Source organism: Citrus clementina, unplaced genomic scaffold (genome assembly GCF_000493195.1).
Source record: "Citrus clementina cultivar Clemenules unplaced genomic scaffold, Citrus_clementina_v1.0 scaffold_9, whole genome shotgun sequence".
Lineage (NCBI taxonomy): Eukaryota > Viridiplantae > Streptophyta > Magnoliopsida > Sapindales > Rutaceae > Citrus > Citrus x clementina.
The window spans coordinates 30,023,418-30,048,486 of record NW_006261964.1 but is presented as its reverse complement, the minus strand read 5'-3'; the positions used below and the strand labels follow the sequence as shown (position 1 = coordinate 30,048,486).

General features: G+C 33.1%; 4 protein-coding genes across 7 annotated transcripts; 2 read left to right on the top strand and 2 right to left on the bottom strand.

The window, feature by feature from the left end:
- The first annotated feature begins 1,906 nt into the window (after positions 1–1,906).
- Positions 1,907–4,364, top strand: LOC18033546 (MYB-like transcription factor ETC3). The gene is made up of 3 exons (XM_006422060.2): positions 1,907–2,348; positions 2,475–2,562; positions 3,876–4,364. Exons 1-3 carry the CDS (start codon positions 2,288–2,290, stop codon positions 4,009–4,011), a joined length of 285 nt encoding a protein of 94 aa, XP_006422123.1. The 5' UTR covers positions 1,907–2,287; the 3' UTR covers positions 4,012–4,364.
- Positions 4,235–8,176, bottom strand: LOC18033201 (RNA polymerase sigma factor sigE, chloroplastic/mitochondrial). 3 transcript variants are annotated; one of them, XM_006422058.2, is made up of 6 exons: positions 7,914–8,176; positions 6,407–7,238; positions 5,790–5,936; positions 5,255–5,491; positions 4,843–5,106; positions 4,235–4,671 (listed from the first exon to the last, which is right to left on the bottom strand). In XM_006422058.2, the coding sequence occupies exons 2-6, from the start codon at positions 7,100–7,102 to the stop codon at positions 4,474–4,476; spliced, it is 1,542 nt and encodes a 513-aa protein (XP_006422121.1). In that variant the 5' UTR covers positions 7,103–7,238; positions 7,914–8,176; the 3' UTR covers positions 4,235–4,473. The 3 variants fall into 3 exon arrangements, with proteins under 3 accessions (XP_006422121.1, XP_006422122.1, XP_024036418.1); XM_006422059.2 differs by having other exon boundaries at positions 6,407–7,160; XM_024180650.1 differs by lacking the exon at positions 7,914–8,176 and adding an exon at positions 7,347–7,884.
- A 4,684-nt stretch (positions 8,177–12,860) lies between these two features.
- LOC18033513 (probable WRKY transcription factor 41) lies at positions 12,861–14,967 on the top strand. Of its 2 annotated transcripts, none has more exons than XM_006422057.2 (3): positions 12,861–13,441; positions 13,530–13,658; positions 14,134–14,967. In XM_006422057.2, the coding sequence occupies exons 1-3, from the start codon at positions 13,104–13,106 to the stop codon at positions 14,810–14,812; spliced, it is 1,146 nt and encodes a 381-aa protein (XP_006422120.1). In that variant the 5' UTR covers positions 12,861–13,103; the 3' UTR covers positions 14,813–14,967. The 2 variants fall into 2 exon arrangements, with proteins under 2 accessions (XP_006422120.1, XP_024040004.1); XM_024184236.1 differs by having other exon boundaries at positions 13,527–13,658.
- A 3,513-nt stretch (positions 14,968–18,480) lies between these two features.
- On the bottom strand, positions 18,481–21,505 carry LOC18031940 (transcription factor SPEECHLESS). The gene is made up of 3 exons (XM_006422056.2): positions 21,063–21,505; positions 20,184–20,726; positions 18,481–18,722 (listed from the first exon to the last, which is right to left on the bottom strand). The coding sequence occupies exons 1-3, from the start codon at positions 21,465–21,467 to the stop codon at positions 18,657–18,659; spliced, it is 1,014 nt and encodes a 337-aa protein (XP_006422119.1). The 5' UTR covers positions 21,468–21,505; the 3' UTR covers positions 18,481–18,656.
- Positions 21,506–25,069: the final 3,564 nt, after the last annotated feature.

The following is a 25,069-nucleotide window of genomic DNA, read 5'->3' as shown; positions in this document are numbered from 1 at the left end:
TATTATTAAATTTTATTAACTTTATTATTTTAGTTATTATTAATTATTTTTATTTTTATTTTTATTAATATTATCATTATTAACAATAAAAATAATGATAAAAATAATAATTAATTTATCATTATTAACAATATTATCATTATTGTTGTTGTTGTTATTATTATTATTATATTATTAATAAAAATAATAATAACAATAATTAATAATAACTAAAATAATAAAGTTAATAAAATTTAATAATAATAATAATAATGTAATTTTCATTATCTCCATACATGTATAAATATTATTATAAAAATGATATTAATTAAAATAATAATAATAATAAATGTTAATAATGATAATATTAATAAAAATAATATTAATAGTAATTAATAATAACTATAATAATAATAACAATAATTAATAGTAACTAAAATAATAAAGTTAATAAAATTTAATAATAATAATAAATGTTAATAATGATCATATTAATAAAAATAATATTAACAGTAATTAATAATAACTAAAATAATAAAGTTAATAATAAATAAATAAATAAATAAATGTTAATAATGAAAATATTAATAAAAATAATAATAACAACAATTAATAATAACTAAAATAATAAAGTTAATGAAATTTAATAATAATAATAATAAATGTTAATAATGATAATATTAATAAAAATAATAACAACAACAACAACAACAATAATGATAATATTGTTAATAATGATAAATTAATTATTTTTATTAATTATTAATACTATGGGTATTTTGGTACATTGATTCTTATTCCCATTCCTTATTCCCATTTATTTTTTCAAGTAAACACACCAATGACATTCCAGCACATTTTCATTCTCATTTATTTTTGCCAAGTAAACATTGAAATCTCATTCTCATTTCTCATTCTCATTCACAGCCCATTCACATTCTCATTAAGTAAACGCACCATTAGTGTAATGCTTTAGAAGGTAAGTTGATATTATCCTACACTTGTATGATAAAATAATTATAATATCTTTGCTATTAAAATTATATTTACTAAATACCATCAAATTTTTATTTAAAATTTATATTTATTAAATATTATTAATTTTTATCGTAGTTATAATTTTTTCTGGACAGTAGCTGTGGTTTTGAACCACCTTACCGAATAAGTCTAATGGTTTTTTCGCCAGGGAAAAAAAAAGCTTCATCTCATTGAAACCAAGTGGACTAATTCTGTCTTTACACATGGGCACGGTGTATATAAACTAAATGTTTAGAGGGTAATTCAACACAAGAACGTTAGTTGGGTGTTTAGTTGAAGATATATAGCTATGATGAGACCTTTATTGTTTGTTTCCCTTCCCATAAATACATGCACCCTTTAATAACCTGTATATAATTAAAGCAATTGCTATTTATGAGCGCATGAATCACAATGATTAACCTTACTGTTTGTTTGATTACATGTATATATATTATCATAGAATCCCTGCAGACATTCAATATAATATATTGATTAGCCTTCAATAATTAACCTATTTATTAATTGATCTTCACATGCTGCTATCATATCACAGAAAAAAAATAAAAAAAAATTATATCCATGCTTTGGTTTTCCTCGGGTGAGATTTGAAAACAAAGGTCCTGACTCATGTTAACCCCTGTCTGCAATTAAAAGGCCATGATCTAATATGCTGACCCTTTCTGGTAAAATCACTATATATGGAGAGTCAATGGATTCTGTCTCTAGAATTTGCAGAATAGTCCTGCACATGAAAGATATAAAGGAGAGAATGTCTAATTTGAGCGAATCAAGCTCAGCTTCTGTACAACTAAAAAGAGAACAAGCAATAATTAAGTATGTTAGTACTCGGAATGAGGACGTCTCCTCGAACCTTGTCAGCTATTATTAGAATTCTCAAGTGCGGACGGTGGCGCTCATTATATTTAATTCTTACTTGGGCTTGTAAGACCAAGATAGAGCAGTCCGATGATGAAGTAAAAGAAGTTCAACTTCACCATATTACGACAAAAATTACGATAAACTTCCCAAAATACCCTTTCTTCCACAGGTTTTGCCGGTTGCTTTATCCGTTTATCCTCTCTATCATCAAATAGCTTGTCAACTACAAGTCTCTACAAAGCCTACGAGTCAACAAACATTTCAGCACACAAATTTAAACAAATTAATTTGTGGCATTCGTATCATCAAACGACTCTGACTATATCTATCATCTCAGACAGTACTGTACTACTCTCTTTCTCTTCTTTTCCTTTCCTTTCCTTTCCTCAATCTTTTTCTCCCCATTTCAATGGAAAGTACAAGCAAACGTCGTCGCAAGCAAGCCAAAACATCACCCTTTGAATCCGAAGGTGACTGCTTTTGTTGCTACCATGTTCGTTCTCGTAGAGCACATGGGAGATTATTTTCTTTCTTTAATTTTCCTTCTGCTTGTTGTTCATGCATCTTCATTTATTTGCTGTGATTTGCTTTGGCAGAGGTTAATAGTACTGAATGGGAATTCATTGACATGACAGAGCCGGAAGAAGATCTCATCTACAGAATGCATAGACTCATTGGAGACAGGTGCCTATACTACTTTATGCAATCATATATTAGAAACATTATACATACAAATATACACATTCATCGCATCACATGATTTTATCTCTCTACATTAGCATGACAGAATCTTTCTCATGATCTTTCCTGAGCTTGGTCTTTTTATTTTCCTTTCTGTATCCCATTCATCATTGAAACATGAAAAAAAAAAAAAAAGGAAATACAATTTTTTTTTAAAAGGTGGGCTATTAGCATACCTCCTAATGGATAGACTTTAAAAACAATAGTAATTACCTGAGGAGGTGGGAGCTGGTGATTTAAGCAGTCGATGCTTTGATTTAATTTGTTTGAATAATTGATCTTATAGACCCCACTAATGTACATAATTAATCCATATATATGTTTCTCTACCTTCAAATAAAGAAAGGAAAAAAAAATCATTCATTCTTATCCTTTTGGTGGTGGACCCCTCAAGTGATAGCAACTTCATGGATTATACTTTCGAATGATATCATATTTTTACTATGTATGGATTCTACTCCTTTATCTCAGGTAAACGATGATAATGAATATGCATGCTCTTGGGGGAAGGGTAAAAAAAAACTTAGCGATGCTTTTCTTGCCTTTGAAATTACTGCTTCTTGTTGTTATAACAGTACTGTGTATGATGCAAAATCATTTATTATTGCTTTCATGGTATTTTCCCTGGGTCATTAGCAGCCCCAGTTTGTGATTGGCTTATGGCTTTGTAGTTATTGTATAAGTAACATGCAATTTCTAACGTTAGTTAAAGTTTCACGAGAGAGTTGCAAGCAGTAAGTGCTTTGCCATCTGCTCCAAACTGTGACAGAAACATTGCCTGATCTTTATCTCTAAGGCTAGTTCTTAAATGCTATTATTAAACCGACTTTATCAGCTAAAATTTTTTAATCAAATAATATTTTCTAATATGATATTAAAGTCAATATCTAGTGTTTGATTTTTCCTGTGCGTAAATTCTATTTTAATTATTTTAATTTCTTGACTTACCTTGATCAACCTATCTCAAATTATATGATCCCTGACCTTAAATAATACTCAATATAGGAGGACCTGTTTAAACTTCATATTATCTTAAGCTTTTAGGTGAAACGATTTCCTTGTAACTATGAATAATGACCCACTAATTTCTTTTGTGGCCGTCGGTCTTTAAGACATTCTTCAAGAACGCTCGTGTAATTTGCTTTCTTTGCGCAAAGATTATTGCATCAATTCCTCCATTAAGGGTGCAACAGGCACATTGTTTCTTTTACTGATTAAGTACGAAAAACCTAACAATAGCAAAATGGACTTTACAGGTGGGATTTGATAGCTGGGAGGATTCCAGGAAGGAAAGCAGAAGAGATAGAGAGGTTTTGGATAATGAAAAACAATGAAGTGTTTGCTGAAAGAAGAAAGCTGAAGAAGAAAGAGAAATCTAAGATCTCGCCATAATCGATTTCTAATGGCTTCATCTGCGTGAATTTTCTTAGTTTCTTTTACTCTTTTAATTCTTTTTAAGGCCTCCAATGTACAAGTCCTTCTATTCAACATAATTTCCAAAGCAAAATAACAGCTTCCATTTCTTAGAACATATGCAGAAGAAAATAAGAGCAAATGTCACCATATTTTGCAAATGTGGCAGCAACACAACTACAAAATAGGAACACATCGGAAAGAACGATGGATATGGATAACAGTATAAACTGCTATCAGATTTATAAGGGACGACGTTATGTATACATGGTGATTTGTGATCTTGATTTCTTAATATACAGAATATGGTATGGGATTTCTATGTTCACATAGCTAAATGTGTATTGTACAAATTATTAGTATACATCACTTACTCACAATATTAGAAGACGAGAGGGGGTGAAAATTGTATTATCAAAGACATGGGATATATAGAACAGTTCATACCATGTGCTGGCGAAGATAATCAACTCGAGTTGGATGCTTGAGTTTCATCAGACCCTTAACTTCATGTTTACGGACCATTTCCCTTGAAATATTTAAGTTCCCAGCAATTTCTCCCAGTGTCCTATCACCTTTACCGTCCAGTCCAAATCTTTGTCTGATCACCAAGCTCTCCTTAGGCTTCAGAGAATCAAGCTGGCAAGGAGTACCACAGAAAGTTTGTAAGTTACAGATATATAGTGAATCATAAACGGAAGATAGATCAACTCATCAAAGTGGTTATTAAGTGCAGTAATGGTCATATGATTTGATTGACAAGCAATGAATTGTGGGAGAAATGCAAGGTTGAAGAGAACAAGTGCTTACCACATCATCAAGCGCAAGCCTTAGAAGAGCGGGTTGTCTCTGGTTTTCATTTTCAACACCATCGACATCAGTAATCCCATTGATGAACTCTTCTTGTGTAACCCCATGCCTTGAATGGAGAGAAAGGATGGGTTTCGATGCCTTCATCACTTCACGGTACCTCTCAGGGGAGATATTTACCCCTTGAATTATCTCTTCATCTGTTGGTACCCTCTTAAGCTCAAACAACAACTCAAGTTTAGCTCTCTGGATTTCCCCTCTAACCTGCATGATAGAAGTCTAGAAGTTATAACAAATCATTTCAACTGGATGCATGTATTACCAAGCTCTTTTTTTGCAGGGAAAAAAAGAAAAGGTAAAAAAGAAAAGAATAAAAATATGAAAAAAATGATTAAGTAGGAAGAATGCATACTGATTCAAGGCCAAATGGAACACGAGTAAAGCTTGATACTGTCATTGAACGTATAATAGCATGCCTAATCCAAAAAAGTCCATATGTTGATAGCCGGAATCTCCTTTTTGGTTCAAAACGATCAATTGCAGTGATAAGTCCTTTTACTCCAGCCTGACAAAGGTCTTGAAATCTGGGGCCATTTGCAAAGTCTTGAAAATATTTTTTGATGACAAATAAAACAAGCCGGAGATTGTGCTGCAACAAATAAAATGCATAATCTATTGATATTTCTACTTAAATGTTTGTGCCATAGCCTTGGAACAATCAATAAGTGATATTATTGTAATCAACTTCAGGCAAATAAGGTAATATGAATAGACTGGCTTTGCTGGAAATAAGGTAAAGCTTGTACTTGATAAATTTGAGCAGCATCCATTGTAATTCACAAGCATGCAACATGTCATAATAATCAACAATACGCACCCTAAGCGTTAAACAAAACTTGCAGCATTTCTGTCTGCAGAAAAATAGTGAAAGATAAAATAGTTCTTACCTTTATGAGCTTGTTCCGTGCAGCTCGGCCAACTTCCAAGCATTTTTTCACTTGAGCCGCACTCATATTTGTTGCCTCTGCTAATTCAACATCAGTTGGTTCTCTCCCCAAATCTTTCTGCAATTGTTCCTTTACTTGCACAAATACCTAAAATAAAATAGAAATAAAATTTAGCATTAGAAGACTACTGAGTCTAACCTGTTTGGTATAACTTATCTAATGGTCATAACTACTATTTAATCTCATAAGCTCTTATCAAAATTTTTGTTATTATTTGGTTGTTTTTTTAGCACTTTTGAAGATTGAATAAACTATTTTGCCTCTTCTAGTAAAAACTCAAATTTTGGGCTTCTGGGTGTAGAAGTTGAAAAATTTCTTTTAAATGTTAAAATATTTAAAATATCCTTTATTTATTTAACAATCTTATTTTATTATTTTCAAAATGTAACTTTAAAAAAATTACCTACTGAGGTAATTTTATAATTTTTTAATAAAAGATCTCATTGAAAACCAAACAACTAAAATTTTTTGCGTAAAATCTCTACTAATATAAGCTCTGCTTGATACAATAAGGACAAAAATGGAATCAAGTTAATACTCAGAAAGAAGAGGCTCACCTTCATAGGTTGCATCAACTTGAACAACCAGGTATGCTCTGTAGACGACAAAACTGGAGGTATCTTCATTTTCTTCCAATCCAGGCTGACCAAATCCGTTGAATACGAATACTCCCTTACAAGTTTCTCAATTTTCTCATGCTCATCTTTACTGTCCGTTTTCCTAGTCTTGGTGACCACTTTCTCATCCTCATTCTTTCTCAGCTCAATTCTCTTATCAAGACTCAATCGCTTAGGCCTCTTAACCTGGTTCCTAACCACTGGTTTACCGCTAACATCATCTGATTTTTTCTCAACTTCACCAATCCTCTTTCTCCTCTGCCGGCCTCTTTTCACAACACCATCAGCATATTTCACTTCTGAGGTCGTAACTGCAGGGCTAAGCTTGTATATATTTTCAAGTTTGGCAGCCGCTTCATTGTAATCCACATCCAGGGTACATGGAGAAGCCTCATCAGAGAAGACACCTTTCACTCTTTCCAGACGTTTTCTACTGTTTTCTCGTCTCTTCTGGTGTCGTTTGGGTGTCTCTATCGGCAGTGGGATCTGCTCCTGGGGTGAGAACAAAGCTTGGTTATTGGATTTATCTGCTTTGAATGCCACAATCAAAGGCCTTTTTGACGTAGATCGGTGAGAAATCGTGCTTAATCCAATTGGAGATCTAGCAGGTGAACTAGAGATGGTGACAACTCCCATACCAAGCTGTCTGAGCAAAAGTTAAAAGTGCTATGCAAAAGTGCTGATGCCACGAATACTGCAGTCACAGAGATAGAGGCTTAATGCTTTCAGTAGCAAACAGTTCAAGTTCTTCGCTTGTTACAACACTGGCAATCTGGCACACACAAACAATCATAGAATTCAAAAATCAAAAGCCTTTAATTATAGTATAAATTACTCAAATTTCCTTCCAAATGCTAAGAAAATTAGGAAGCAGAGTTACTTAATAATGGTAGCACTTGTAAATGAGATGCACATCAGCAAATGAGTCTTCAATCGTTGGAGACACGCAATTCCGAAGTTATTCCTTAATTATCCATATGCATAACTCCCTAGAGGTATCCTAATCAAAGCTTAGATTCGAGCTTGGAGGCAGACTCAGGCTAACCTCCTCCCGAATTACTTGTAAAATCCGGCTATGTCAATCATATCACATGGCCACTAATCAACGTGGCGCAATAACCATCACGAAACTCAAACGGACACTATTACAAGCTCATCTTCCATTAATCGTCTAGCTAATATGATCCAACAATTGGTGATGGTTGGTCACCATTAAAATGCAATTTTGATGAAAACCAACCACATAGGCTACCCATCATCACCTTTGTATATCCCATATGCATCAAATGAACATACATACATAACATATGCGCCAGGCCACCACAAATTAATTACAAGCCAAAGCCAAAGATTACACATTAACTCTAAATAATCCTCAGCTTCCACGCACAAAAACAAATTTCAACTTAAGCATTAAAAAAGAAAAATGCAGCAAAGATTATCATACCCATGAACAAGCTGCTGATTCTGCGGAGCTGAACTTCTAGATACAAGTAGAAAATTAATCTCCAGAGAATCTTAAATTGTTTAAAGTTCTTCAGCTTTATTACAATAATTTGAATACGTAAATTATTACGTCCACAAATAATTAGTAGTGAAAAATCAGCGGACTGGAAAAGTTGCGAGTTAAATCGACGGTGGTGGAAGTGTACAAGTAGGATCGTAAGAGAATGAAACTGAAGCCCGGTGATGACGTGGCGAGTTTGTGAAAGCAGATACATTGGCTTGCGTGGGGGCTATAGAGTGGAGGAGAAGATATTTCGACGGATCTTATGGATGATTGCGTTACACGTGTGTGGTCTTGATTGGATCTTAGAATATTACGAAAGTATTGGGGGACCCGGTTCTTGTCGTGGTCTCCGATTTTTTACGTTGCTTGATTATAGCCATTTGAAAATTGGAATTAAGAAGTAAAATGAGTCAAAAAATTGTTCGTCACTTTAATTTGCAAATATAATCAATTAATATAGGAAAAAAATAATTCATTCTAACATTTACATTTAATTGCCGTCGTGGCAATCACTATCGAGTCGATTTAATTTTATAAATTTTTAATGTGGCTGAGATTAATTTGGTGTCACAAATTAACAGAAGTTGTTCAGTGGGCCGGAATCGATTGTAATGGGCCTATTTCAATTATTAAATCCACATAATTTGGGCCAACCCACATGAGTGCTTCCCTCACTCTATCGACAGTGCTTGCCCACTAAAAGATGTTCGGATAATATTCCTGATGCACTGTTGGATGATGATGAGTGATGACATAACCTTATATGTCACAAAATAACCTTAAACCTCATAAAGGGGTATTTTATACAAATTATTCTTAAAGGACCAAGATTATACAATTATTTGAATTTTTTCTTCAGTAAAATACAATATATTATTAGTGATTAAAAAAAATTAATAATCGTAACATTTAAGTCCGACCACTATATGTAACTTATCTATTTAATAATAAATTTCATAACATGTAAAATTACTATTTTATTATCCTGTAGGTAAGCGATACAATAATTTGAACTCCGATATTGAGATCTTTAATATCACTTTTGGTGGTTATTCGGTAAAGATATAAAAATACTTTTTACATTTTACCCATATATTATTAGAAGACTAAAATAAGAAAAATGGTAAATTGGCTACATCCTTTTTAATTCACTACAAATAAAAGCCGTAGCCGTAAATTTCCCATAGTTAGTATGTATTAAAATAAATCATAGACAAGGGACACATTGAGTCGTTGACCCGTATAAGTTAAGAGGAAGATTCATTGATTCAACATTTCAAAAAAAAGGCTTCCAAGAGAAAAAGAAAATCAGATTACGTGTAATTTTTCCGACGCGTGTGAAGACCCAATTCACGGTCTAGAAGCAAAGCTTATCGTGAAAAACAGATTAATGTGTAGGAGTCTATTCATATTGCGGCGCCTCTTCGAAGTCTAATTACTTTCTCTGTTTCAATGTTTCTTCTCAAATCTGAACGACCCATCACCGAGTCCAAAAGGCTAACAACATTTGCTTCTGATTCGGTTTACTTTCTGCACAATATGTTTCTTCCAAGAAAATGACATGCCCTCTCTCAATCATCGAATTTTGAATCGGTCCAATTATATATGTATATGTTGAATTTTGCTTGTAATTAACCCGCAACATCATCATCGTTGTATTGTTTTAGAATTTTTTTTTTTTAAATTCTGTTATACACATATTATTATTGATATTACATCAGACATTACAATTATAATATTTATAATCGTACTAATCAACTGAGACCACCGCTATACATTAATCCACTAAAACACTTGCCTAAATATTTTAAACTCTCTCTAATATTCGAGGGGTGCCTACTCCACTCACATTTCGTAAGGGAGACACTGTCTCTACTCAATTAGTTGATAATTAAGGAAAAATCGAAACTAACCTCTATAATACTCTTATGGAGGCTCGAACCCTTACACTCAATATTGTAAGTGCAAGACTTCTCCCATTTGACCAAAAGCTCATTAGTGTATTGTTTTAGAATTAAATGTCACCTTTTATTTTTTTTTCTGTCCTTAAAATTCTTTTTTTTTTAATACTGTTTATACAGGACTGTAGGTATTACAATTAATATTTACACACAGATTCTACAATTGGGACCTTCATCGTGGTATGTACTCCTCTGAAACGCTGTCCAAATTCTTCAAACCCTCTCAAATATTTGAGGGCTGTCCACTCTACTCACATTTCGTGAGGAATAGACTGGCTCCAGTCAATTATGTGATAATTGAGGAAGGATTGTAAATAAGACTCATAAATACTTTTATGGAGGCTCGAACCCTTGCACTTATTATTCTAAGTGCAAGGGCTCTCCCACTGGACCAATGACCCATTGGTCTGTCCTTAAAATTCTTAATATGGAATAGTTGCTACCGCCTGCTAAGATCAATTCAGGCAAAGAAAACGACTGAAGATTTTTTTCCTCATTTATCATTTATTATGTGAGGCGTATGATTCACGCATGCATGTTAGTAGGCTTAGTTACTTGCATGATTCATGAATGTCCATCGAATTCTTTTATCATATTTATATAATTACGTGCATGAACATTAGCAGAACTTGTGCAGATGTACATGAACAAAGTTAATGTGTGTAAGTGACTCAAAATTGTCTAATTTTCACGAACAGACTCAGTAAATTAATTAACAAATAATTTTTAGGAGTAAAAAGAAAGTGGAGGATGCCTTTATGTCTCTTCAGCTTAGTGGTGGCGGACTTACATGATGGCTTTGGCCAGGGCATTAGCCGCAAAAAAAAGTTGATTAAATCATACTGTTTTGGTTCTTCAAGTTGCCTAGAGACTGTAATTGGAGATTGAACAAAAGGTTTTGAGGTGACCTGAGTTTGTGTGTCTGTCTGTTTTTTAAGTAGAAATTATTTTCTCTCAAGTATGATCCTAACTCAAATTTTTTTCAGAAATAACCGAAATATTATTTTATAGTTAAGTTACTCTTGCATTGAGACTTTTAAATGTAATATTAAATGAATAGTTTATCATTTTAATTGAAATTAGCGGTTTTTTATATTAAATATATGTATTTTATTTCAAGAGAGGTTCTTAATGTTGCGATACTTATATGTTTATTCTTTTATATATCTGAATATTCATACAAATATTTACAATAAATTTATATTGTAATTTAGCCCGAATACATAAAAATCCTGGTCCACCCATCAAAAAAAAAAAGCAAAACCAAAATAAGAAGATTATCTAAACGTAATCAATGCTATTGAGTAAATGAATTGGCATAAACCGATTAACAAGAGTGTGTGAGAGTCTGTACTATGCCCAGTGGTGGACCCAGCCAGTTCGAATGGGAGGTTTGGTTTAAAATTTTAATTCAATTTAGGACAACTTGATTTTTTTATTGTTCACATAACTTTGAAACTTTAAAAAGTTAAAAAAAAAAATCTGAGGAAATAGACATAAATATCTTTCAAAAAATTAATTATGTGGTTATAAAGATTTGCACCCAAATAATAAAATATAACTCTAATCATTAAAAGGGGAAAACCTTAGGTGCAACTGTGGCACCGTGCCACAATTGTATCTAGTCGTTGGATGTCAGTAAACCCCACTAATCTAACTGCATCCAACGGTTAGATACAACTGTGGCACGGTGCCGCAGTTGCACCGTAGCCTGATCCCATTAAAAGATGAACATGCTGATAAATTCAAATGTGACCAAATTCTTTTAATTTTTTTTTTAGAAGGGATTTGAGCTGTATTTAAAAAGAACCAAAAAAAAGAAAAAAAGAAATAGAAACCCTCCTGAATTTTGATCGAGTCCGTCCATGGTTAAGCAACGTAGGCAAAGGTTCAAAAAGAAGTGTCACATTAAACGTCATTCACTTTTTTTTTTTTTTTTTTATGTTATATCTAGAAGACACACGGCACTAAGTTTGAAGATTCTTGGTCATTTGCTTACCAAACATCATGTTTTGACTTGAATTTTTTATTTTTTCCCCCTCCCCCACTTTAGGATGAGGAATCATCTTGGCAATGATATTGAAGAAAAAAAATTTGAGTCTATACTTTTTGTAGGATACAGCTGAGTGGTTCTTCCATAATTTTATTTGATTAGTTATTTGAATTCGAATTTTGAGTGAACTAAATGTGTAAAAATTTATTTATTTCTTTTTCTTTTAAAAAATGAAATATTTGAGTTTATTCTTCCGATGGGACATTTAATTTTCTTGTACAAATATGATTTATTTTTTCCATAGTCTTTTATGGATTGTCTCTGGATTTTATACAAATCTTAAGGAGCAACTAAACTCATTTTAAGGGGAATTTTTTTTTCCCCTCGGTGAATCTCCCTCCCTTGGAGGTTCACTTAAAAAAGAAAAAATAAGTAAAAATAATTAAAAGAAGAAGAAGAAGAAGAAGAAGAAGAAAGATGCTGACAGTTCTAGTGGAAAATTAAAATAAACATTTAAAAAAAATTCATCATCATGTTATCAAATCTAATTCTTTGTATGTTGATAGTCTATCATCTTACTATTGTAGTTCCATAGGGTAGAAATTGACAGAATCTCTAGATCATCACAAACCAATATTAAAATAGTAATAAGGGGAGTGTGTTCACAATAGATATATAGATTTTATTTAATTATGGGAAGGAAGAGTTCACAATAGATATATAGATATTATTTAATTATGGGAAGGAAGAATTCACAATAGATATATAGATATTATTTAATTATGGGAAGGAAGAATTGGTCAGCAGTAGTAGAATAATTTCATCAATTCACTATTGTTTTGAACCATATTATATTCCTATGACCAAAGACCAGTCTTATGAAGAACAGGGGGAAAAAAATTCCACTCACTTTTTGCTCAGTCAAACTTCTCATTTCCATCGGTTTCTCCATTCAAAAAGAACCCATGCACCCCCCTTGAATCCCATGCACCATTTCTGTCCCTTCTCCTTCATAGCTTCGTTAATTTTCACCTTCAATCCACTTTCTTAATTTGTTCGTTCGTCTCAGTGAACCCCATATGCAAATTAAGCTCCCTAGAAACTAATACACAAGAAGCAACTTCTTATTAGTTTTTAGCTTTCGCTATAAATTGCTCAATTATAGTATTCAAAATGGATAGGAATATGGGAGAATGGGAGAAAAACAGCTTGATAAACGTGCTACTACAAGGGAGGGAGTCTGCCAAGCAGCTGCAAATTCAGCTCAACTTGCGGACTTCTTCTTCCTCGCATGATCAAACACGAGGAATAATGTTAGTTCAGAAGATAATTTCTTCATACGAAAAAGCGCTTTCCATGCTCAACTTCTGCGGCTCCTCATCATCAACTCAAGAGCCCCAGCCGCCGGTGGGGCCTGTAACCGAATCCCCGACTTCTTTAACCGGGAGTCCCCTGAGTGAGGACTCTGACCGTGATGTCAAAGACCCTCAGGAAGATGTCTCCAAGAAAAGGTATATATCGGTTATAAATTTATGTATGTACAGAAAATGATCCAGTGAGCAATTTCGTTTTACTTTGAAGTTAATTTCGATGCAGCAGAAAGACGTTTCCAAGATGGACACACAAAGTGAGAGTTAATCCAGGGGCTGGATTGGAGGGGCCGCTTGATGATGGATGTAGCTGGAGAAAATATGGCCAGAAAGACATTCTTGGAGCCAAATACCCTAGGTAATTGTCACTAATTAGCCTTCTTCTTTTTTTCAAAAAACTTAATTATATACTTTCTTCTAGAGCAGTTTCATAGCTTCATAACATGAGCAGCTACAATTACAATAACCACCTGAGAGTGATAACCTTTCTACATTAATGATTGATATCATTGGATGTCAAAAAGAATATATTATACATTAATGACTGAGTTTGACATGTTGCACACACCACATATATTTATAACGCTGCAAAATGTTCAAAGATAGTAAAATAGCATCTAAAAACCAACATGTAAATGCAAACAACAAGTGTTGGTCGATTGGGTACAATTTTTAGAATGATAGTATAATAATATAGGTCACCATAAGATGAGTAGTAAGTATAAAAGAATAGATAATAATTTTATATCTTCGAAACAATGTTGTTGTATAATTTCCTTAAATTATGAAAACTCTCTGGCTTTAATTTCTTTAATTTTCTTTCTTATGTACAGAGGCTACTACAGGTGCACTTATCGAAATGGCCAAGGCTGCTTGGCCACAAAACAAGTGCAAAGATCAGATGAAGATCCCACAATTTTTGAAATAACCTACAGAGGAAACCACACTTGTGCTCAAGCCTCTAATGCAATACTTCCTCCTCCAACGCAACCCGAAACAAAAGAACCAGACACTGCCGCCATAGAGCCCCAGCAACACAATTATTACCAAACTACTCCGCAACAACAACCAGAAGATGCACTCTTGAACCTCAGAAAAGGCCTTAAAATTGTAACAGAAGACTTAGACGTTAAGCCCCAACAACAGTCATCAATTCCTCCATTTCATTTCCCTTCGCCTTCAGTGGTAATACATCCCAATTTCACCGGAAATTTTTCACCTTCGTTTGTATCTCCTCAAGCTTCCGAGGCCAATAATTATACTTTCTCCACTTCTCCTCCGAGCGGGATGAATAATTTTCAAGGGAACCAAAACTTTCAAAGCTCCTCTCAGGACTCAGAGGTCAATGAGATCATCTCAGGCGCTGCTGCTGCTGCTGCAACTTCTGCTACAAATCCACCAACTGTCGATTTGGATTTTCCTTTTGGTAATATTGAGTTTGATCCAAATTTCACATTTGATAATTTAGGATTCTTTTCCTCATTCCATCACTCTGAAAAAAATTCAAAGTGAAGTATCCTTAGAACTAGCATATAGTAAGAGCATAGCTTGCTTACAGGCCAAGTGAAATTTTCTCAGCCTCATTGAGAAAATTTCCTCCCATATTCCCGTCTGTAACATTTTTCATTGTTTTAAATTTTAGCTTCGGAATTATTATTACGATTGTTTTCAACGGTCTGATAACATGTAATTGTTGCCAATAAGGTACTCTAATCAATATGAAATAAGTTTACTCATATTATGGATTCAACAGGCAACAGGCCATTAGCTGCCTATTTAAAGTGGTCTTTGTCCATTAAAGGCTGTCACTGTCAGGAGCTCGGTCGAGTTATTTCCAAGTAGATTTACTCCAGTTAGAATCCTGAGGAAAAAGCATTAGTTTGAGTTCTACCTGAAAAAAAAAAAAAGAAAAAAAATTCCTTGGCCAAGAAAAAAGATATATTTTCAAATTTTGTTCGGGCAACACTTCTATTGCAAGTTATGTCATTTGAAGCAAAAACTTAACAAATCTATGCGTGCAAAAAAGGGAATTTAGGATAGAGAAAGCTGAAATTTGTAGTGCATTATTACCACAAATACATAATATGGTTATAATTACAACCACACTAATACCCGTATCAACACCCAATAAAATAATAGTTTACTACATCTACATAATGAATCCTCGGGTCACCAATTTGAAACATGTACCTGAAAATTTTAAATTAATAATGTTAAAAATTCAATAATTCTATACTTTGAGTTCTCCTGCAAATACCTCTTAAAGTCCTTTTACACATTTTATGATTTTGACCTTCTTTAAATTACATTACTAGAAACTCTTTGCACCCTACTTTACTTGTTCTCTTAAAAACTCTTTCCTTTACAGTCCAAGGATCAGTGGAAATCTCACTATAAAGCCTCCCAACAATCGGACAAATTGGTAATGACTAATATATGATTTGATTTTAAACACCTGGTTTTGAGATTTTTTTTCTCTTTTCATTGACTACAAATAATATTGCAAATCGTCATATTCTTAGTTTGAAGTCTTTTCAGCTCATTGAACCTTCATTTTTTTTTTTTGGAATTATTATTATTATTTTATTTAGCTGTAAATCGAAAGCATCAATTCACACATAAGGCTCAGTTTATTCTATCATCATAAGGTAGTGCCCAAGAAATTAAAATAGGGAGAGTAAAACGAGAGATCAATTGAGAGAGGGGGACAAAAGGGCTTCATGAGAAACTCTATAAATATTTATAACTTTAATGGGGTAGTTGAATAAAAGGGGTTTCAAGAGGCATTTGATGGGATATTATTGAAAGATAGTAGTATATTCATATTCATTTGATGCGTGCATAATTTAGGTTTTACTCTAAATAATGGGCTGAAGGGAGCCCAATTTGACACTTTAATACCCAACAGATATTGAACCCAGCAAAGATTTTTTTTTTTTTTTTATCTTAATCATTAAGTATCTTGGGGAGGGCTCCAACTGTGAGAGTCACCTTTAAGCTCGTACCACAACTTAGACTAAAAGTCCCCGCTCGAATCGGGAGGCACAAGTTCTCCCAACAAAGACAACTTTCATGCAACTCGAACTGAAGAACAAACCCAATCAAACCACTTAAGGGGACTCCATTGTCGGTGGAGCCAACACTTTATTGGTGAACCCAGCAAATATTTTGATACTGTTGTTACTAAAACCTCCAATCATATATTGAATGCCGGCTCGAGCTTTTTCGCTCAACATTCATTCAAGCTCTTTCAATGCTGCTTCTTGAAAGTATGAATTGTATGCACTCTTTTGTCGGCCTTGGAATCTATTTCCCTAATAAATAAATACAAATTTACATTGGTCCAGCCCTCATTAAAAAATAATCGAGTAAGTATTGGCATGCTTTGCCTACAGTGTCTGTGGGGTGGGGGAATCTCTGTCTAAGATTATCGGACTGAGGGGACCATTGTATACACAATACAATCACCCATATTTGATGCGTTTTCAATCTCTTCCACTTAAGATTTTCGTCCTTCCTTCAATATTATGGCTCTTTTTGGCAACTATATGGTCTTGTGTTCTTTTTTTTTCTTTCTTTCTTTCTTTCTTTTCTGCCCTGTTTTTCCTAACGTGCATGTGTGTTAAACTTTATGACAGACGTTAGCTTTTAGCTAATGATTGTCAAAACAAATGTTATAGAACCAGCTGATGTACAATCACCTCCACTCTCTATCAAGTTACACGCACACATATATAGTTTTTTTTAAGTGAAGGCGTCCTCACTGTATCAAAGTGAAAATATCACTAAAATATGAAAACACAGATTTTAATACATTAAAAATTATTTTTTTTTCCCTCTGTTACTGTATTGAAATCTGTATTTTTTTATTTGTTAGTGGCATCCTCACTTTGTTAAAGTAAGGATGCACACTAATATACAAAAAAAATACAGATTTCATAACATTAGAGATTGTATTTATTTATTTATCAGTGACATTCTCACTTTATTAAAATGAAGATACCCTCAATGCATTATTAATAATATTATTATTATTATATACACACACATGTCAAATGTCACCCCGCAGGCTACAGCTACAGAAATGATTGCAGGTCTTAATGTATGAAAGGGAAATGGTTAGTAATTTAATCACTTGTATTAATTTATTCAACATCTACGCTGGTATCATCCATATCATTCTATCTAATGGCTTCGGGACACTGGTCGATTCAGTTTGATATTAATGTGTTAGTTTTCTCACTTGTTGGATGGCAAGATATATTGCAGGCGATTTGTTGACACAACAATTAGAGATATATAGTCTTGTTTTAGCATACACTTGGTTCCTATAGATCTTAATTTATTACGAGGAATTTGGATCTAATCTGTGTGGTTGAGTTGTACTAAAGTTTCACAATCTTTTCTCATGTCTACATTTATATTATAACAGTTTTTATAAGTTTAATTATATATTATTTTTATTCAATAATCACTAATCTCATAATTATGAGAAGTTCAACACAAAGCTCAAGTCAGCACTCAATTAGAGGTAGATATTAATAAACACTTCTAACACTTTCTGCTTTTCACCATGCTCTTAAACTATATTTCACCATATTTCACCAAAGGACTCTGTAATAATATTTATATTTTAGTTAAATATATTAAAAATACAAACAAAATCTTTGGCAAATAACACAACCTAGCATTACACTGAACTTTTAGCTCGATGGAAGTGATTGAGTTGGTTGTAGCGGGTCTTTCTCAGTTAAAATTCGTGAGGTTCCAATATGTTCAAGAGATTATTACAAGTAAAATATGAGTATTTGGTAGATAGTTATGTGTCGAGATTAATCTTAATCATACACTATCATATAATAGTACTAGTGAAATAAATCTTTAAAAAGTATAAAGAGCACAAATTAGGAACTGTTCTTAACTCTTTAATATGAATAGCTTACTTACTATCTTAAAAATTGGCATTTCATTTGATAAAAACCAACTTGATCAGTCCATGAAACAAAAATCTCAAACACAAATTTAAGACCAAAACAGAAAAACATAAACCATTTGCAAAATGTAGTAAATTAAACTTGGGAAATAGAATTATCTAATATAAATGACATATGCATGAATCTAATCCTTGAGAATTAATGCTCAACTACAAGGTTACGATAGCTAATGAATTAACACTGGTCATGACTGCTTCTACAACGATATTTGTCAATAGAAATGCTGGTAAAATCAAGCGAAACCCTACCACATTTCATTTATTTCAGAAAATTAATCTAGCACGATGAGGAAATTAAACATAAGAGAGAAGTTTTTGTTAGGGTTTGGGAACTTGTTACTGAAACTATCATCAGTAGATCGCTTAGCAGAATGTTTGCTGAATCTGTTGAGCCAGTTCTTCGGCACTAAGTTGGCATTCAATTCCAATCTGTTAATGGAAACAAAAACACAATCATTACTATTCAACGCAATAAAAACAAAATACCACATAAATTACAACTCAGTGAAAACAGTAGGGGCAAATGCAAGATGCCATTGTTATCAGCAATGCATGATGCATCGCAGTTTTCAAGAGACATGCAATAAACTTTAAGAGTCAGTACACAGCAAGCCCTTTTTTTACTTGTGAGTGAAATTAATTACTGCTGCAAATTATTAATGATTGATGGTACTTTTACAATGAATTTTCTATTTTCCCACTTTGAGTATTACTGCCTAGTCTGCCTTGTGAATAAACTTATGTTTTGTGAAATTATCCCTTATAGATACACGAGGATGACCCTAATAGTCCATTATTTTACAGTAAAAGGCGTACATTTGAAAGATTGTATTGGAGTGGATTAATTTTTAGGATTAAATTAGATTAGATTAGATTGATTAAATTGGATTATATAATAATATCTTTTTTTTTGGTACAGTGTTGGGCAGGACTACGTTAAATTTAATTTAATGGAGCTGAAATAATTATTCAAATAATAAATTATTTTTAAATCATATTACAATTTGTTAAATTTAATATTTAAATTTCAATATTATGGTAATTAAATAATTGAATACTTTTTATGTTTAATATATTACATACTAGTTAAAATAAATTATTGAATTAAAATTTTGATTTAAAATTAAATTTAAAAGGTTAAAACTAAATTGTTGAATAAAATTTTTATATTAGTAACAAATTTAGATTATAAGATATCTAATCCTATCTAAATTAATGTGAAAATAGGGATTGATAATTTATGAATATTAGACTAAAATTTAGACTAATTTATTAGTTCTAACAGCCAAACATGACTATGAATTAAATTAATTTTTATCCTTCAAATTAGTTTAATCTCACCTTTTATCCAACATCCAAACATAGCCTAAGTAGCAAATTGTGTGAATAAACAAAAGGAAAAAGAAAATATCTTATGAGATGATACAATCCAAAGATTTAACTTTAAGCAAGATTGTATATGTACTAGCCACTCTCTTATAAACATATACGTTATGTCTTTTTCACTAAAAATTGAAGAGACAATATAAAAGAAAGAAGATGAAGTAGGGTCTTGGGGGCAATAAAAACAAAAGAACAGAAAAGTTCATAGGTCACAATAGAAATGACCCATCAATGAGAGAAAAAAAAAAAAAAAAAAGGATTGCTCATAGGTCACCACCAAAAAAATTGTAAACCTCAATATGTCTGCTTATATTGTACAGCCTAAATGACCCAATTGCTAGACCTAGGTGGCTAGACTTACTTTAATATTGACACAATATTATAATTTAAAATTTAAAAAAAACTTTTTTTTAATTAATAACTTTTTATTGATATGTCTGAGTTCATTTTGAGTCAAGTCTAGATTCAATTTACGCAGGATTGCTAAACAAGCTAGAGTTTGGTTACCTTGATGGTGAAGGAATTATGCATGGTTTCATCAACGGTGCTAATGTTCACATGGAGAATCTCAAAGGCAAGGTCCTCAAGAGCAGATATAATTTTCACGGCTTGCCCTGGAATCCGAGGAGACACGGTCTTCAAGAGGAGGTTTGGTCCAGAAAACTTGACCTCTACGTCAGCTATCGCAGACTTTGAGTTCGCGACCAGCTCATTAATGCTGTCAATTGAAGAAGTTGATGAAGAACAAGGAGATGGTTCAACAGAATTATTATTAGTAGCCTTTGTTGGAGAGAGATAGCCTTGTTGCTGCAATCTAGGCTTGTAAGGGCTGCCTGGTTGTGGGGTCCTTGGGCTAATAGGTAGGTTGAGCCTAGGGCTCAGTGGTGGCTTTCTAGGGCTAAGTGGTGAAGGTCTTGGAGATGAAACTAGCCTAGGGCTTAATACTTCACAGTAAACTTTTCTTTGCTTCTTGGCTTCAAGTGATTGTAGAACTTGCTGCAACTCATTGATGTAATCCACAACTCCTCCAATTATTGATGCTTGATCTCCCTACGCCATGCAAAACATAAAACTCCAATGAGAAAAAAGAAAAGAAAATTATATTACACCATTGTTTGATGCAACACTCCACCTTATCCTTCTTTAAAAACTTTAAATTTTTAAGTTTTCGTTGCTGATCCTCAAGTTTTCATTTTTGTTCTTAACTTAGAATATATCATGTACAATACCATAGAACATGGGATATCAACAACGAAAACTTAGAGGCACAACAAGAAAACAGACTGGGAGGTGTTGCACCCGACAATGCTGAATATAGATGCTTTGAGATAAAATTCTAGCAAAAACACTATCGAGAACTATTTACTTTCTAGATTATGTGCTTACTCTTTTGACATAGAAACAAGGCATGAGTGAGCGCAAAACAGACAAGTTCTCATTCATCTGCTTTCTCCGGTTTCGCTCCACAGTTATATGAGACATCCTTTGTTGCCCATCAGTGTTATTAGCTTCATCAGAAGAGTTAACAGCCGATGTAGCTGCTGTCTTTTGTCTCTTGTTTTTGGGTAAAGTTTCAGTAAGCTGATCAGTCTCATCAGATTCTTGCAAAATACTTGAAGAAGTTGACTTCTGAGACACCAACCTAGCTTCACTAACAGCTGTAGCTGCTTCATCCAACGGTGTCACACTGTCTAAGCTCTCAAAAATAGCAAATAAATCATCTTCAGCCAGGTTGGTTTCCCCTTCGTCAAAAAAATATTCGGACAAAGTATCGTCGCCAACACCACCCATGAATCTTTCTTGTCAAAACAAACAAATCCTTGTGTGTGTTTGTGTTTTTCCTTTTTCTGGCTTTTTTCCCGGAAAATCCTCAGGTTTAAGTAGAAAAAGAGAGAAAATAAAAGGGATTGTCGAGATTAAGAAATGGATACCACCAAAAGGAGTAAATAAGAGAGGGATATGAAAGGGACTAAACTATCACCATCAACTAGCTCTTTTTGATGGGGCTCTTATGAAATGGAAAGTGTTTTTGAGTCTTGCTGCCGTTAGTCACGGAGAACAAGGGAGAGGCAGGCTAAGGAATCACAAAATTCCAAGATAAGGGATTGGGAAGTTACTATATCAATCAAAACTGAAGGAAAATTAGAGAGACGTTACCCGATATGGAGAGAGAGAGAATGGGACCAGTGCATAGAAGTGAGATATATATATATATATAAGAGAGAGTATGAAGAAAAAATTGATTTTTAATTACTTACAGTGAAAGTGCATAGTAAATGCATGAACTTCCTTTGTAACCTTACTTATAAATTTATGTAAGAATTATTTGTAATTGCATCAGCATAGAATAGCACTTAATTAGCATCTCACAGAAATTTTTTTACCACACATTGGATATCTCGTTTCTTTGTGGCGTTAAAATTTTAATAAAATCAAGTACACTTGATAAATGTGACCATTTAATACACAAACATAAATTAAATAAAAATCTAACACGTGCATAAAATAAAACTAGCTAGTTTGTGTATTAAAACGTTACATTAATGTTTACAAAAGACCCAAGTAATAGCAAAAGTTACATGTGGAATAATCAATTAATCTCCCTTACTTTAATTTTAGAATTAAGTAAATACACATTTTTCACTTCATAGCTGACTTTTTTACTACTTATTTATTCACTTATATTTAAACTAATTCTTAGTAATTATATTCCAGCAATGGTACCAACAAAGTGTTGGCTCCACTGGTAATGGAGTCCCCTTAAGTGGCTTGACTGGGTTTGCTCCCCAATTCGAGTCACAGGGAAGTCGCCTTTGTTGGGAGAACCTGTGCCTCTCGGTTTGAGCGGGGACTTCTAGTCTGGGTTTTGGTACGGGCTTAAAGATGCCTCCCACAGTTGGGGCCCTCCCCGGGATATCTCGTTGTCAAAAAAAAAAAAAAAAAATATATATATATATATATATATATTCCAACAATGGTAAAAACAAAAATCAAGGTTTTTACGTCAAGTTGATATAGGGTTATTGAAGAATTCGTGTTTTTTGAATTTTGTGAGCAAAAGTGAGAGGGGGCTTAAAGCATATTCCTCTTTATCTGAATTTGCCTAATTTTTTAAGGTCAATTAATTGTACTTTTATCCGTGCATAATTAAAATCTATTTCTTACCCTTTTAACACATGATGTCACTAGTTATTATCCAGTCGCCAAAGAACTGTAATTACCTAGATAAAAGCTCATGAAATCATGAGAGAATCAGGTCCAAAGCAATAACAATCATTTTCTTAAACATATAAAATAGAAATTTTAGTCCTAAAACTTTTAGCTAACACTTATAGATGAAAACTAAAGTCATACCTGACAAGATCTTGATGAGGATACTGTGTGATATGGAGACGGGGGACCGACATACGGGTGCCTCATTGCCTAGAAGGAAGCATGCTTTATTTAATTTCATGTTAATTGTTATTACCATTTTGTGTATTACTCTATTTTGTGTATTAAATGACGAATATACTCGAGGTATTTGTTAGGTTTAAATTGAAGGCGGGGCTCTTCAATTTACAATGTGCCTTTGTCAGATATTACTGGCCATGTCTTGTGGTGTGTTTCGATTTGATCCAGCCGCCCAGCCAGCTAGAGGCACACTATATTGACATTATAGGACCCACAAGTTTATCAATATTAATTTCTCATTCATGTACTTCCTTTTAGTTAGCCAAGTAATTTCAACTACGAGACTTTACGTGTGTGTGGATGTGTATAACAATATGGTTTTAAAAGCCCTTAAATTAGACACACCCCATCAAATTAGAAATAAGACTTCTCTCGATGTAGGAATATAGGAAGGTGATCATATAAAAATATACATGGAAGCAATTCAATTTCTAATGGAAAAATTAAATTTGCACACAAAATTTATAAATTTGCGACTACGGCAAAGGAATTCAACCTCACACAAAACTAATGCAAGTGCTGTTATTAATCTCTATTAATACAAGTCTTACACGTGATGTTCAAAATCTTTGCATAACAAAGAAAATAATTTAAAAAAGGCATATAACGAATAAAGTGAGGACTCTTGTACAAAAAGATAAAATTAATAATGTGAATGAGTCTTTTTGCAGGACTTGTTTGTTTTCTTTCTAATCATGTTCAATCTCGTGTGCAATGTCATGTAAAAATCGCATCACTCAATTTTAGGGTGTATTTGATACTGAGATGCTGTAACTTTTAAATTACATCTGATGTGAAAAAAAATTGTAATTATAAAACAAAAGTTAGTAATATATAGTAAATGTAATTTTTAAATAATAATTTTGATAAAATTATTAAAGATATAATAGATTTTCTATTATACAAGTGAAAAATCATATCAACATAACTTCCAACCTACAGCAGCTAGTGTTTACCAAACACTTTAGTGCTGTAACTTTTAATCTACAGCTGTCAAACTTCAATTCCAAACACACCCTTAATCATACTATATTATTAATATACTTGTGAGTTAAAGTGACTCATATATATCTTGAAAAGCTGAATAAAGCTCAAATTAAGAGAAAACTAACTCTTTGATATCTACATATTTTATTCATATTTGCTCCTCATTTAATCCTAGTTTGCATTTATTAATGAAAATTATCACGTGTCCATCTTAGATTTAATGCGTATTCGAAATTACACAAAATCTTTTAAATTATCAATTATCTACTCAAGATTTTTGGTGCGTATCAACTAGCCAGTTTTCCATTAACAATGTTATAATCTTTCAGAGATCTTAACAAAATGATTAACAGTAAAGCAGTGTGTTTTAATCCCCCCCCCCCCCCCCCCCCCCCTACCAAGCTCTATGGGAGAGACCTCACATGCAGATAGCCTTTCTTCTGCCGGGAAATCAAGTAGGGATCAAAGCAATGGATGTTGTCTTGAATCAAATGGACAGCAGATTGAAGATTCTGATTCCTTTGGCTCTGGCATGATTGATACATCAAAACAGCTCAAGCGAATAAAGGTTGGTGGTAGGCCAAATTATGCGGTATCTTCTGCCCCAAGCTTGAGGGTAAGGCCTCACACACACACACACACACACACACACACACACTCTCACAAACACACTTTGTCCTCCGGCGGGCATACTGCCCGCATTTTTATTTTTTATTTCCCGACTTGTTTTAAACAATTTGCCCCGCAAACAATGAAGACCACAAACAGAGGAAGCTAATCACCCAAGCTACACTGTAAAAAATACTTGTGAAGGTGTTTTCTTTCTAATGACCCAAAGCTCTTGTTTCCAGATGAAGGCTAGAATCAAAACCAATGTTGTTGTCCTTTTAGAGCAAATTTAAAGGCTCGAGTATTGGCGCTTTTAAGACCCTTGGTTCAATAACAATGGTTTC